General features: G+C 34.5%; 2 protein-coding genes across 3 annotated transcripts in view; both read right to left on the reverse strand.

Annotated features, from left to right (window-relative positions):
• Window positions 1–8,885: 8,885 nt before the first annotated feature.
• Window positions 8,886–14,840, reverse strand: part of LOC149567168 (trigger factor type chaperone family protein) — a 225,029-nt gene continuing 219,074 nt past the window's right edge. Inside the window, exon 12 of one of the 2 annotated variants that reach the window (XM_089820353.1) lies at window positions 8,886–9,560. In XM_089820353.1, the coding sequence (XP_089676479.1) occupies window positions 9,450–9,560 (111 nt within the window). In that variant the 3' untranslated portion in view covers window positions 8,886–9,449. The remainder of the gene's footprint in view (window positions 9,561–14,840) is intronic. The other variant, XM_089820354.1, reaches the window with a different exon arrangement.
• On the reverse strand, window positions 10,917–12,048 carry LOC149567169 (uncharacterized). Its single transcript, XM_089817461.1, has 2 exons — window positions 11,653–12,048; window positions 10,917–11,536 (listed from the first exon to the last, which is right to left on the reverse strand). The coding sequence occupies exons 1-2, from the start codon at window positions 11,972–11,974 to the stop codon at window positions 11,433–11,435; spliced, it is 426 nt and encodes a 141-aa protein (XP_089673587.1). The 5' UTR covers window positions 11,975–12,048; the 3' UTR covers window positions 10,917–11,432.

Genomic DNA, 14,840 nt, shown 5'->3' on the forward strand with positions numbered 1-14,840 from the left:
GATATTAGAGTGATGTTTGAAGAGCCAATCTCAATCAAGTGACATAACACCTTCACAATAACTATTTCTAAAATTTGGCACAACATTCCATAATGAAACATATTCTAATCATGTATATCTTCTAAAGGTAAAAGTTATTATACATTGAGGTAAAACTTAAGTATGCATCCACAACCAAGAATATTGAAGATATATTTACAAAGACCTTGCACAAGGATACTTTTGAGTATCTCTAGGAGAGGCTCAGAGTATTACCCTTCCTAGTTAGAACTAAATATCTTGGCACTTTCTTGTTCTAGATTAATGATTGAGGCTTCCTTTCAGGGCTTCATCTACAAAGTGAGAAGATTTGGCTTGAGAGGATATTATAAACAAAGGGAGTAACAATGCTATGTGTACACATTTGAAATGGGGATCATGTAATGAATGTGTTTCCCAATTCATATGATACATTGAAATAAAAACCACCTCAAGACAAATATGATTGAAACCGCTTTGAAAGATGTAATTTCAATATTAGTGTTTGAAAGGATTTTATTCCTTTGCTCCTTAGAAATGAGAAATTAGGAGTGATATTGATATATATATGAGACTAAATTAGAATAAATTTGATCTAATCCAACTAAAAGTATATGTAAAAGAGAATAAGATGGAATTTATATTCACCTAGGAATTAAATAGGAGAAGTGAGTTTTTAGATCTAAATTCTTGATGTTGGAATTTCAGTGTTGCCTATAAGAAAAGATTGGGGACCTAAAGATTGTAAGATAACTCTCTTCCAACTTTGAACTAAAAATAAGAGTTCTTGAAAAAAAATAACATCTTCAAGACAAAGATGGAAGAAAAATAGGAACAAACCCTTTTACACCCCTATTTATAAGTGAAAAAGAAATTCTTGATGAAGGACAACACACTTAAAGACTGCAAGTAAGGGTATTTTTTAAGGATAGATATGTTCTTTGCAAGAAAGGAAACTATTGTAACTCGGGATGTAAATCTACCAAAAAGGAGAAGATCCTAATGTAAACAAATAACTTCATGTTGTACACTAAGAAAGTGCACTCCTCTAAACCATTTTATCCAAGGTATTCCATGGGTTGGAAAACTTGAATTGTGTCTTAAAGCTCCCTAGTCATGGAGTGCAAAAGGCATACAATACAACAATATAAGATAGCTCTCAGTTGAGCCTTAGAGATGCAACCATTTCTAGTAAACCATGAAACGAGAGACTCTTTAGACAAGAGAAAGAGTGCTAGTGTCAAAGAATTCTCAAGTATCCAATGCAAAGATGAAACCATGCTAGAATGAGATGCACAATGCAACTATGCTAATAACATGAAAGTATTACCAAGCCATCATAATTAAAATAGGTGTAATATGCTATTGTAAGGGAACTAGATTAATACAAATGAGGCTAAGCTAGGATGAGGATGCAAGACTGAGACAAGAAGATATAAGTTCTCCACAAAATGCTCCAAGAAAACCTATAAGTAAACTTGCAGCATAACAATAGCTCAAAAATGGGATCCTTAGAGAAAGAGAGAGCTCTCCCTTTTAAAGATATATAGATAGTTGAGATCAAAGATCAAGAAATGAGTGATCAAGGGTAGGAGTTGAAATTTGGCATGATCCATGTGCAAAATCATTTCCACCAATAGAAATGAGTTGACTTTTACATGTGAGACAAATTCTTTTCTTTTAATTTGTAAATAGAAAAAAGACTTTATGTGTGCACATGAGGGTGGATTGGAAGAATTGGGTCTTTTATTTAATTAAAAGGGGACATGTTCTTTTAATCAAATATGGACTTAGGATATTATAGTTAAATTATAGGTTAAAATCAAATAAATTGATTTTTAGAGATTTGGTGTAGGCAAATGATTAAATTATTTAGCCAAAATATTGAGAAAGAGGACAAATAGTATAAGTGACCATTTTTAGATGATTACACATGATAGAAATGATATCATGTGATAAAAAAATACTACATAACTTAGTGAATCTTTAGGAAAAAATAAGGGATTGAGAAATGAAACCATACCCTATGTGAAAGATTTTTTATGATAGACATGCACTTTCAATCAAAGATAAGGTGGAACTCATAATGTAAACATCCTTAAAAAAGAGAAGATTATTGTGTAAAATAAAAATTAATTCAAGAAATGATATCAATATTATAAAAGAAAAAAGTCCAAAAGGGATTTTGGATCTATTGGAAAGGAAGAGAAAAATAGGAAGGAATATCAAGTATACAAACATTCCCTATTGCTAGGTTAGTGAATACTTAACAAAATATGACACTTTATGCTTCCTAAGAGAAGGTTCAATCATAATAGACATGTGATTTTAAGAAACCACATGATTTCAAGTCAATATGTAGATCCCTTGAACAAGTGAACATCCTTACATAAAATAAAAAATCCTCACCAGAAAGGATATCATGTTATAAAAGAGATCAATCAACAAAGGGAAAAAATGGATCCTTTGAATAAATAGTACCATTTCTCCCAAGTAAGCAGTTCAACCCCTACTATCCATCCCAAAATTGTGTTCAACACAATAATGAGTTGTTCATTTTGACTTCCCCTTTTCCTTCTCTTTTCATTTTTATTTTGGCTTTGTTCTTTCTTTTGCCTTCAAAGTTTGAAGCAATGGGGTTTATTTCCTTGTTTTGTCTTGTTTCAAAAATCTCCCTAACCCTTAGGGCCTGTTTGGCAATGGGAATTAGATTGAAATAGACATCTCTAAATTCCTTAAATTTTGAATCCTTCACTTGGGGGTGCCAAATCAGAATTGAGAATATGAATATGTATTCCAATTTTGACCCAAAAAATGAACATTTGCAATTCCACCTAAATAGGTGGAATCAAAATACATACTCCTATTCCAATTTTAATTTTTCAAAATTAATTTTATTTTCAAATCCATGAATAGACTATTGATGCTCAATATTGGCACAATTTTATTTGCAATATGTACTCTAATGATGATGATTTATTTTCAAGAAGCATTATTGGCTTATCAATTATTCCAAGTCGACATTGTGGTGTGTAAATCTTGAATTGGGTTCTAAATTATCTACAATTTCATGAAAATTTCTTGGAAAATTGGTTTGCATACCATAAAGTAAAAGAAATGGCAATAGTAGGGTCATGGCCAATCTCTAAATCAATTCATATACTAGGGGAGCCCGACAAAACCTTTACTTCCATCATGGAAATCAGAATAAAGCTCATACAATATTTTGCACTGATTAAAAATCTCCATGAACATTTGTACACATAAGTTATTCCAACCCTTGCATCCAAAATCATGTTGAAAGATTTTGAACCCTCAATGAGCTAATAGAGATTTTATGATGTTACTATTTTGATGTATGTGTAGCTTCCATTTTTATGCCCATGACATGACAAGGAACACATAGACCTACCAATTTTGTAGCCACGCCAATGAGGATGTGAGGCAATGCTTGCTATATGATTCTCTTGAGATGAACACTAGGCTCATTGGAGTTGAGAATATTCAAAAACATGGGGAAATTTGAAAATATTGAAAACATAGCATCTGAGAGAGTCATAACCATATCGTTATCAATGATAGTGGGTACCATGTGGGTTACCATATTTTTGAAATTCTTATCTTATAAATTTTTGGAGGATAGAATGGAATGCACTTTTCAATTGGGTGTGTACTATCCAAATTTGTGTGAGGGTGAATAAAAAATCTACAATTACTTGTGTTGAACCAAACATATTTAGAATAACAAATCTAGAATTAGTTTTGTCAAACCAAACAAGTCTAGAATAACAAATTCCAAAATAAAAAATTCATCATAACACATTTCAATGCTCAACTGCTATTCCAATAGCCAAAGGGGCCCTAAGTCGCTTGATCGTGCCATGATTATTGCTCAATCCATTTTCTCTTTCTTAGAAGATCAAGAACTACTTGTCATCCCTTTGATTGATGTGACTTTGTCATATTACTATCTCATTCTCTTTACTATTGAATGGAAGACAACTAAGAGGCATCCTTCTAAAATACTTTTTTTTTCAACATGTCACTTCTTAGTCATGAACTCACTACTAATTATATATTGCATGTCTAGAATTTGGGACCCATACCTCACAACCACTCTAGCTAGATTCAATAGTGGAATGATGGCATCGCTTGTATGAAAAGGTTTCTTTGCAATTATGGAAGACAACTTTCCATGTACCAAAGATGCTCATATGATGCAACTACCAAAGATCTTTTTTCTTCTTTTGAGGCCTTGGCCATGAATCCATTTGATATAGACTTACAACTTTTTCTTGCTAATATCCACAACCACATGCAAGGTGCAGACAACTATATTGTCAAGGGAGCTCAGATCAAGGCTCGCCTTCATTGGCTTGAGGTGGGAGACCAAGCTTTCAAAGAGTTCTTCTAGGTTCTTAGAGCTCACCATACCTTTGTTGGGATCAAGATGATCAAGGAAGCTCATGAGGTTCTCTCTAGGCTTCTTGACATTCTTCAAGCATTTGTTTGACATTATGAGTAGGTGTTCATGACATAGGGAAGTTTATCTATCAAGGACCAAGCTTTAGAGGATTGTATTGTTATTACTCCAAATCAGCTTGTAGTGAGCATTACAAGTTTCATGAGAAAATTCTTACCATCAATGATATCAAGGAATCCATCTTCTCCATCGTAGATTGCATGGCTCCTAGGTGATTTTTACAAAGTCTTTTGGGATTCTATTGGCCCTGACTTGCATATGATCTACCTAAAAGCTATTCATTCCAAATCTCTTGGAAAAATTATCAACAAAGGAAATGTTAAATTCATACCTAAAATAGGAGATCCAAAAGATTTTTAATTGGAAAGAAATCATGTTTCTTAATGTATCCTATACGATTATTGCTAAAGCCTTGGCTCTCAAAACTGCCACATCCTACCTCTGATTGTGTGTCCTAAGCAAAATAGATTCATCAAGTCTAGGTATATTCTAGATAGTTTAGGGAGGAATGGAGTGGGATAGGGAGTCTAAAAAACAAGCTATCTTCCTTTATATTGATTTTGCCAAGGCTTATGACCATATTGAATGACCCTTCATCCTTGCAATGCTTCAAGCCCTCGACTTTGGTCTCACCTTCATCTAGTCATTATAGATGCTTTTTCGTGATGCATATACTTGTATAACTATTAATGGTAGATAATCTAAAGCTTTTGACCTTTTCAATTTTTTCCTCTAGGGTTTTTGGCCCTGACTCTGTGTATGCTTGTTGCTAAAGGGTTTAAATACTTATTTTCCAAAGTTATCTCTTCTAGCCTTGTTAGAGGAATTTTCTAGCCTGAGAAACCTACCCAACTTGTCAATGGGAATTTTGTCAATGATTCCTTTCTTACTCTTTTGAAGATGAGGAAGATGTCTTCACTGTTCTCCAATGCCTTCACACTTTTTGTCTTGCCTCTAGTTTGGCTATTCAATGGAAAAAGACTCATTGCTATAGGCAATTATTTCTTCTAGCTCCTTGGCTTTCTTCGTATGGCTGGAAATGGATCCAACATGGAGAGGTCTTCCAATTTTTGGGCATCCCCTTTTCCTTCCAAACTTGCTTGGTTGATCTTTGAAGTGTAGTTATTTCCAAGATTAAAAAGAAACTTGAATACTGGATTACCTATTCCCTCTCCTTGGCTGGAAATTTCTAGATTTGCTCCAAATTTCTGGCTGCCACCCATGTGTACTACTCCTTTTGTTGGGCTCTTTCCAGTAGCCTCATATATGAAGATGGAGAAACTCCTTTAGGATTCCTTTGGGATTTCTAAGATGATCATCATAGATTTCACAAAGTCACTTGAGAGTATTTTTTCCTTCCCAAAGAGTTTGAAAGCTTGGGCCTTCTTTCCACATAGAAATAGAGAATTTCTTTATGTGCCAAGTGGGTCATCCATGTCCTGACTCAAAATGAGGCTTGGAAAATTCTTCTTAGGCATTGTACTTCTATAGGTTGTCCTGTTAACAAATCGACTTGGAAAGGGATTGGTTTTCAAACCCTTCTCATCATGACAAAGTCAGTTCAAATAAAGGATACTTTTTTTGTCGAAAGTATTTGGAGATCTTGGAAGCTGTCAAGCTATGGCTTCATTGGGAGGATGATGGGTTGTGATGGGATTTCTATGAGCCAACATAATGTTTGGCAGTATCCCCTCTTTGTTTTGCAAGGGTTTCTTGCATAGATTCAAGGTGTTAGTGCTCTATGTTTTCATAAACATAGTGCATCAAAATATCCAAATATTTGTTCCCCTGAGCTACCATGAGCCTTAGGATGTGGGAAGACATGCGACTTCAGTTTTGTCTGTCTCACCTAAATCAAAAGACTTTTGGCTTGCTGGTTTTTTCCTTGCCTCCTCACATGCTTCACAACTTGGGGGTTCAACTTGTTAATCCGTGGTGGAAGGATTGGAAATGGTATATGTGCACTCATCTTGGTACTTATAAGCCCAAGATGGGATACCTCTTGTTGGTGCCATATTTGTCCATGGTCAACTCCCTTAACCAGCATTGGAACTTGCAGTCTTCTCAGAGAAATTGGAGACTAAGATTTAACACTATTTGGTTTTCCATTACTAAGCCAAAGATTGTACACTTTTCTTGGTGTGTTCTTTTTCGAGGCTTACCCCAGGGTCCTTGACTCAAATATCTAGGAGTTCTTGATCCTAAGTGTCCCTTTTGTGGACAACTAGAGACATTTCTTCATTTTTTCTAATTTTGTTGAAGAGCTCACTAGTATTGGATCTGGATTCATGATTTTCTCCAACCATTTTGGCATGAGCCTTTTTCTAGGCATATGATTTTGCTAGGTGATTCAGCTAGAATCCCTTACAAATACACTCAGATTTGGCATGCATTCAAGATGAAGATTCTATTTACTCTTTGGAGATATAAATTTTGTTCTTTTCACTCACAAATTGTTTGATATAAATATTTCTCTATACACTAAAGTTTTCATATGCAATAATGTGATGATGCAGATTCAAGTACAGGCTAACAAGGTGGCACTTGAGGTGGCCCACCTGAAGGAGATTTTGAACCATTGGGGTAATGTCCCATGTATAGTGGCCAAAGTGTCATTGGATTCTATTTTCATTAACCACACTCTGCCCCATGGCTATTGTAGTGGTCACGATTCTTCCACTAATTATTCAAAGACTCCTCAATCCCAGTCTGCTTGTCACTCTCCTAGTAGTGAGAATGATGGCTGACATCATCGCTCGACTTCTCTGTCATGACATGGCTCTATCTGGTTCCCTATTGCTCTTGTTGTTGCTATTGTGGGTTGCTCCATTTCTAGTGGTGGCTCTTTGTGGCCTAAAGCCACTTTGTCCAATGGTTGTTCTCTCATCTAGCTTTGTCCATTTTGTCTCCCAAGATTGAGAAGGATAAAGATAAAGAAAAAGACATTGCTAATGATATTTGGTCCCTATCTGACTCACTTGTGCACCCCAATGATGGATGGGGTAAAAAAGATGATAGTTATGACCCACCTCCCTTAGCTGGTACAACTTTGGCCACCTGAGATCATTTTTCTTTTATGACTAGTTTTGTAGCCTCTTGACCCATAGGTATGTGACTCTTGCACGGTGATTGTGTATCCCCAAACCCTTTTTTGTGAATATGTACTTTAGGACTTTAATTTAATAGTAAAGGCTTATTCATTAAAAAAAAATGATAACATCAACGTCAAAGGTATTACAAAGAGAAGCAATTTATGTCAAAGTTAAAAGTATTATAAAGAGGAACAATTAAACAAAGTGTAAATATGAAATGGCTACAACAAGCATCCTTATATTTGTTGATCAAAATGGATATTATTTATGGTTAATAGCAATGTAGATCCCTCTATGGTTACCTCCAAGGAACCCTAGTTCAACTCAAGGGCTTCATAATAGGTTGGTATACCCTCAAGGAATGAAGCACATCTCAAAGATTTTAACAGAGAACCCTGACATTTAGGAAACTAAACATCAACTTGCATTTAATCCATCCAATATCACACCCATCATACACTGTTTTTAGATTACTCCTTCAATTTCAACACAAAAATAATTGGTTCCAAAATAACTGAATAAAAAAACTTTTCTTCCAATCAACTAGACATAATTGATTAGCCAAATAAAACAACACACTTTTCAACTTCTTGTTTATGCTACCTAATTTCTATGTCTGATAATATTATTCATACATTTTATTAGAGACATCTTCTTTGAAAACTCTTTGGCAGAAGTATTCCACATTATTCCTTCTAAAACATATCAAAATCTAAGCCCGATCCAACTATTCTTTTACAAGTTATGATCTCTGCAACAAGACCCATTTTTCTACCAGAAGTAAAACATGTAACCTCATTTAGGGCATCCAATATCTTTCACAAAACAAACCCAAATTACACAAAAAAAAATTCACATTAACCATTTATGAGTCTATTTCAAAATATCTAATCTTTTTATATTTTCAAATGATTTAATACATCTTTAATTGCAAACCTTTCTCTGCAACTTCATTGAAGATCTTTACAAATTAGTTTCCACTAAAATATCAATAACTTTGACAAATTTGCATCAAATTGACTCAAACCAAAATGAAATGAAATCATATTCACATATCTTTCCAATGAATATAATTAGAGGTCCTCAAACCTCCATGTGTCTATACCAAACACTGCAATCTGACTGTAGTTAGGGAATCTCAAATATGCAAATAACAACTTTCACCAAAATGCTCATAACTTTATCATTTCTTTTCTAAGTCAACCCAAACCAAATCCAAAAGTAAATTTATTCAATATAATAAAGTATAGATAGTATACTATGTGAAAGAAATAGATAGTATACTAAGCGAATGAAAGTGTGGAAGAAATGGAAAACATTTCCATTTCCATTTTAATTTTTCTTTTTTTTGTATTGATAATAAAGTAGAAACAAATTTTTATTATAGTTCTAGGACACAAGGTTCTTGAAAAACTAGATAATGATACACCTACCCATCTTGAGAATATATATCACTTTTACAACTTATATAGATTAATAGTTACAAAAAGGATTACAATAATCGTATCCTAAGAATTTAAATTATTATCACCTATTCGTGGTAGGGGATAATTCCACCATTGGTGCATTAAAAATGTCATCTTCTAGATTCTCCTTAGGCAAGACATTTGTAACAATCCACAGTCTAGAAGGATCAAAAGGAAACTTAGTAGTGTACTCAACAAATGGTAGCAGAGGGTGAGCAATCCTTCTTTGGGGGGTTGTCTAGTCTATTGCAGTGCTATGTCGTGTTCTCTCCCAACTTATGCTCTATACTCTACCTGTTTCTGCCTAGTGCCATCATGGAGAGATTTTCACTTACCAACCTTCTTGAGTTGTTGTATGAACTTGGCCAGGGTAATGTCAAATTCATCTCTCTAGTTTAGGATGGTGTATCCAATGGCTATTTCCATCCTATTCACTTTAGATTTACTATATCTCAGCAACTTTACCAATTTATTTTCCTTCAACTTCAAAATGACAGTAACCTGCAAGGCAATGTTAGCAAATATGAGTCTCCTCAGAAATTGAGTAAGATGTCTAGCCTTCCCATTGAAAATATCATCATTCCTATACTTCCAATTAATTCATAGCAATAAAGAAGAAAGAATGCACCAAAAGAAATTACAAGCTTTATTGTTATTGTGAATACATTCGGAAATGACATTCTCAATTTGAAAGTCACAACCAACAACAAGACCAAATGATCCCCATACTTCTTTGGCAAATATCCAATAAGAAAAAGAAATTGAACTAATTCACAACATCTACACAGTGAACGTAAGTTAGGTTCACCATTAGGTTTCTTAAAAAGGAAGCTTGTCCAGAAAGAGGCACTGGATAAAACATTGGATTTTAGGTTCAATTGGCCTGCACCACAAATCAAGCAAAATTTACTCTAGGATTGTTGATTCATATTAAGGTTCTATTTGGAATTAAGGTGCCGAAATATGTCAAGCTTGTGGATAAGGAAGACACAAGGGGATTTGGCCTTAACCTTGTGCAATAGGGTAGAGTCAATCTAGGAAAGATGAGAAGCATTTGGAGGGAATGCAATGGGATTTGTGGAAGTTAAGGACAAAATACACATCTCTCAATATGATGAGAGTTCTCCACTTAGTACTAGGGATATCAAATTTGGAAGAGAGGGATTGCCAGCTAATAAAGGACCCATTGCTAAGGATATCATCAAAGTCATGAATACCCTTACATGCCAATCTCTTGGCGGAGCACCCTTACAGGAGGGCCAAAGGTTTGGAAGAGTAGGAGAGGTTCAACCAAATGGATTTAGGAACACAAATGTTTTTATTTACCTTTAGTAAAATGGATTCATTTACCATTTAGTAATTTACCTTTGTACTTATATAATTGATGTATGTTTATGTATGTGATCAAATCAAAGTAATGAGAGTTAGACTCAACAAAGGTAATTTGACTTGTGACACGGCTCGGTCTCGCTAGTGACTCAGTAATGACTTGGCTATTGATGTATGTTTATGTATGTGATCAAATCAAAGTAACGAGACTCATACTCAGCAAGGGTAATTTAACTCGTGACCTCACTCAAACTCGCTAGTGACTAGAGAAAGTGACAAAACCCTTGAAATTTAGGGATTTTTTAGAATTTAAAGAACATTCCATGTACCCATTACTGATTGAAGGTTAAAGACACAATAACATCATTAAATAGAAGGTAATTTGATCACATGCATAAACATACATTGATTACATAAGTACAAAGGTAAATTACTAAATAGTAGTTGAAGGAAATAGAAAACATAAATATATAAAATCCATGAAACCCATCAAAATGTATATCAACTCCATGAAATCCATCACATCAATAGTCATCATCAAATGTTCCAATCATATGTTAAGTTAAACATAAATTTAAAACAAGACTATAGCTATGGCTCCGAGTCCTCATCCCCATCCTCAGCCTCAGCCTAATCTATAATATGCCTCTTAGTAAGGCATCTAAGGTAGGTCTTGGATTACTAATTAGCCATAGCCTCTGCCTGTGAGGTGCCTCTAGTATCAATTGTGGTCTTTGCTAGTGCTTGTGAGGTTCCAGTAGGACCAATTGTAGCTCTTTGCTCTTCTGCTACCACAGCCATGACCTCAACCTCTCTATCTGCATCATCAACCCACCCTAGGTCCTCATCATCAACGATAGGATCAATAGCCTTAGTGATCCACTCAAACTCTTGATCAACCTCTTCTAGAGTAATTAGATAGGAGTCACTATCCAAAATCTCCCTAGTCCTAATGTGCAAGTTGTAATGCATAAAGACTAGTTTATTCATTTTCTCCACAGACAACCTATTATGCCTCTTCGAGTGGATGTGCTTGAACATGCTCTAGTTATGCTCACATCCAGAAGTGCTACACAGATGACTCAATATGCAAATGGCAATTTGTTGAAGGTTTCTGGTTGTAGGCCCAAACATTTGCCACCATCTATCTGAATTTTTAAAAAAGGAGAAGAACTAAATATTAGTCGCATTTCAACCTCTAAAGCTAGAAAGTTAGAAACTAGATAGTAAATATGTGTAGCATTGCATATTGTAAAAAAATTACCTAGCTGAGATTTTGTACGACCTTTGAAAATTTGATTTGAAAAAATGGGCCCTGTTGCATTATTATAGGCATCCATCTCAAGTAATATATCTATGGAATTAGTGGCCATCTTCCATATCACAATGTATAGGCCACTAAGAACGTCATCATCTACCTTGAAATCATCAAAGAAATGATATGCCAGATTGAGGTAATAAGTTGCTGCATAGATGGGTCTATGAAGCTGATTTTGCCATCTCCTATCAATTATGTTTGAAATAGGGTCATACTTGTCCTCAACTCCTACATTTTTGGCCCTAAAAGCCTCCTTGGCCCTATCCATGCCCTCATATATGTAGGCCAAAAAGCGCTTCTCCTTGTTAGTGACTTGTAGGAGGACTACAAGGGGCCCAATGATCTACAAAATAATTAAACAAAAAAATAATTTAGTGAATGATGAAACTTTGCAAAGTTGCACAATGAAAATAAAACAAAAATATGGATGAGATAAATTAATTTATAAAATTTAAGACTTAAGCTTTTAAAATTTAAATTACCTCCACAATCTCCTTACATGGCTCCCAAAAACCTTCTTCATCATAAATGCATTATGTTGCATCTATTTCTACAAGGGTGCTGTCAAAGAATGAGGAAGTCCATTGTGAACCAACAAACATGCACCTCAAAGGTAACCTTGAGCTCAGCAAGGATTTTAGTGTGATAAAATTAGAGACAAATCTTGTGATACCAAGACAAGTAAACTCCTTTCCCTCCATTCCCTCATAATGCTGAGGACCAAGGCATGATTATAGATGAACTTGCAAAGATTTCTGGCCTTATCAACACATAATTTCACCCATTCAATCTTCCCAATATTCTCTAACATGAGGTCAAGGCTATGGGTTGCTCATGGAGTCCAAAAGATTCTTGGGTGTCTCTCCATCAAAATTTATTTTGCAGTAATTTTAAATTAGTTAGTAAACAATTAAAAATTAAGATGTTTTAAAAAACTTTTAATTTTAAAAATTAAATAAAAACCTAAAATAAAAAAATTAGAAATTTAAAAGTTAAAATTTTACTTGTAGCAACAAAATTAGTTGAATTATCAATAACCACCACCTGGACAACATTCTCTTCCCCAACCTCCCCTATGACCTCCTCAATAGCCTTACATAAGTATTTTGCATTTTGCATTTTTGACATGTGAGAAAGCATCTATAGACTTCAAAAACATGGTGGATCTTGAAAGTGAAAATTTTAAATAATAAAAATGATCATTGAGCAATCAATTAAACAAAATTTTAGTTATTCAATAATACATTAAATTCTAGAGTTTGAGAAGTAGAGGATGAGGAATTACCTTTGCTAGAAACAAGAAAATTTAGGAGAGTCTTATTCCTCCTATCTGTCCATCCATCTGTCATAATGGTACGCCCTCTTTAGCTCCAAAACTTTCTATGGTCCTCCAACTCAAGTTTCATTTCCTCAACTATTTCTAGTAAGAGGGGGCCACTCAACTCATCTTCAGTGGGGACTTTAAACCCCGCACCACAGAGGTAAACCACATCAATCATTCCTTGCCAATAAGGAGTCTTGTTACATTTATGAAAACATTTAAGTTAGCATATTTCAATTTTCAACATCAATTTAAAATAATAAACTTTTATTTTCAAAGTTGAATTTAAAAAATAAAAAATAAAACATAAAACAATCAAATCTAAATGAAGTTGAACTACTTGGCTACTATAAATGGAATGTTGCAGAAAAACCAAAATTTGCAAATTGCTCTTCTTATAACTTCATGGATCTCCCTATTCCAGCCCAACCTTTCAAGTGAGGGTTGTGCACTAGGAGTGGACCATAGTACACAAAAATTGTTCAACCTAGATTCTCTGACTCTAAGACGAAAGGTAATGCCAATACTACTATTAGGGGGTAGCGCTAGGAATAGATTTAAAGGCAAGAACACTAGAAAAACCACTAGAAAGATAGGGGAAAAGGGAGGAACTTTCTCCAACACAACCTATTGAACCTAAGGGTGTAAAACTAGATACATAAGCAGTACTAGATGAGCATGAATGGGAAGTGGAACCAATTTGAGTTAACTCTGCTAATTGTTTTTGTCTTAATTTCTTTTCTTGTTCATATTTTTCTAAGGCAACATTAAAAAAATGTTTAGCCTTAACAATTGCAACTTTACAAAGCTCAGTATCATAACCATGTATGCCAGTGATATGATATTTCAATCTATTTATTCCTCCACCATTAATGACCGTACAAAATAAGCATTTTGTTTGAGCTCTACCTCTACTCAAAAAGTCTATGGTGTACTTCCAACACTCATCTTTTCTATTGCCTTTAGAGATCTTGGGTTTTTTAGCTGAAGGAGCCATTTTTAGTAAAGAAAAATGTCAAGGTTGCTACAATAAGACATTTTAGACCAAATATTACCATTTAAGCATTGCATTTTATGAAGATCTAAAGTAAAACAAAACCCATAAACATACCAAAAAAATTCATCCAAAAAATTCCATAAGCATAGAGAAAAACATCATCTAAATCCAAAGAATCAACTCTTGTCTCTTTGAAATGAGTTGACAAGTGCTGAGAAGAGCTCCTATAAACTCCTTGATGATCTAAATGCAAGTATATAGCTACTCCAATGTCACAAATGCAAGCTTTTCTCCTCTTCCTTGGTTGCAAAACAATGGCACTCCATTTCCCTTTCTTCCTCTTTATTTCTTTCCTTTTCTCGTTCTAGAGTGTTATGAAAGACTTTTTAGGGTTATAAGCAAAATAAAGACAAAAAAATTATTAAAAAAGTAAGAAATTTTATATTTTCTACTAAGTCACAAGGGTCATGACTTTTTGACTCAATGAGCCTTGCTCAACCCGTTGACTCATGGCGAGTCTCATTACTTTGGATCAAATTACCTTCTATTTCACGATGTCATTGTGTCTTTAAGGTTTATTCAATAATGGGTGCATGGAATGTTCTTTAAATCCTAAAAAATTTCTAAATTTTAAGGGTTTTGTCACTTTGTCGAGTCATCACTGAGTCACTAGCGAGTCTGACCCGGGTCAGGAGTCAAGTTACCCTTGTAAAGTCCCATCCGAGTCCAAGTCTCGTTACTTTTCTCTTAAGTGTTTTTGACCTAAACCTCCTAGTTCTTTCCCTCTTGTGCACCACTCCCAATTAACAACATGAG

This window comes from Cupressus sempervirens, chromosome 3 (genome assembly GCF_028749045.1).
Source record: "Cupressus sempervirens isolate cs-2001-9-10 chromosome 3, ASM2874904v1, whole genome shotgun sequence".
In the NCBI taxonomy this organism is placed as follows: domain Eukaryota; kingdom Viridiplantae; phylum Streptophyta; class Pinopsida; order Cupressales; family Cupressaceae; genus Cupressus; species Cupressus sempervirens.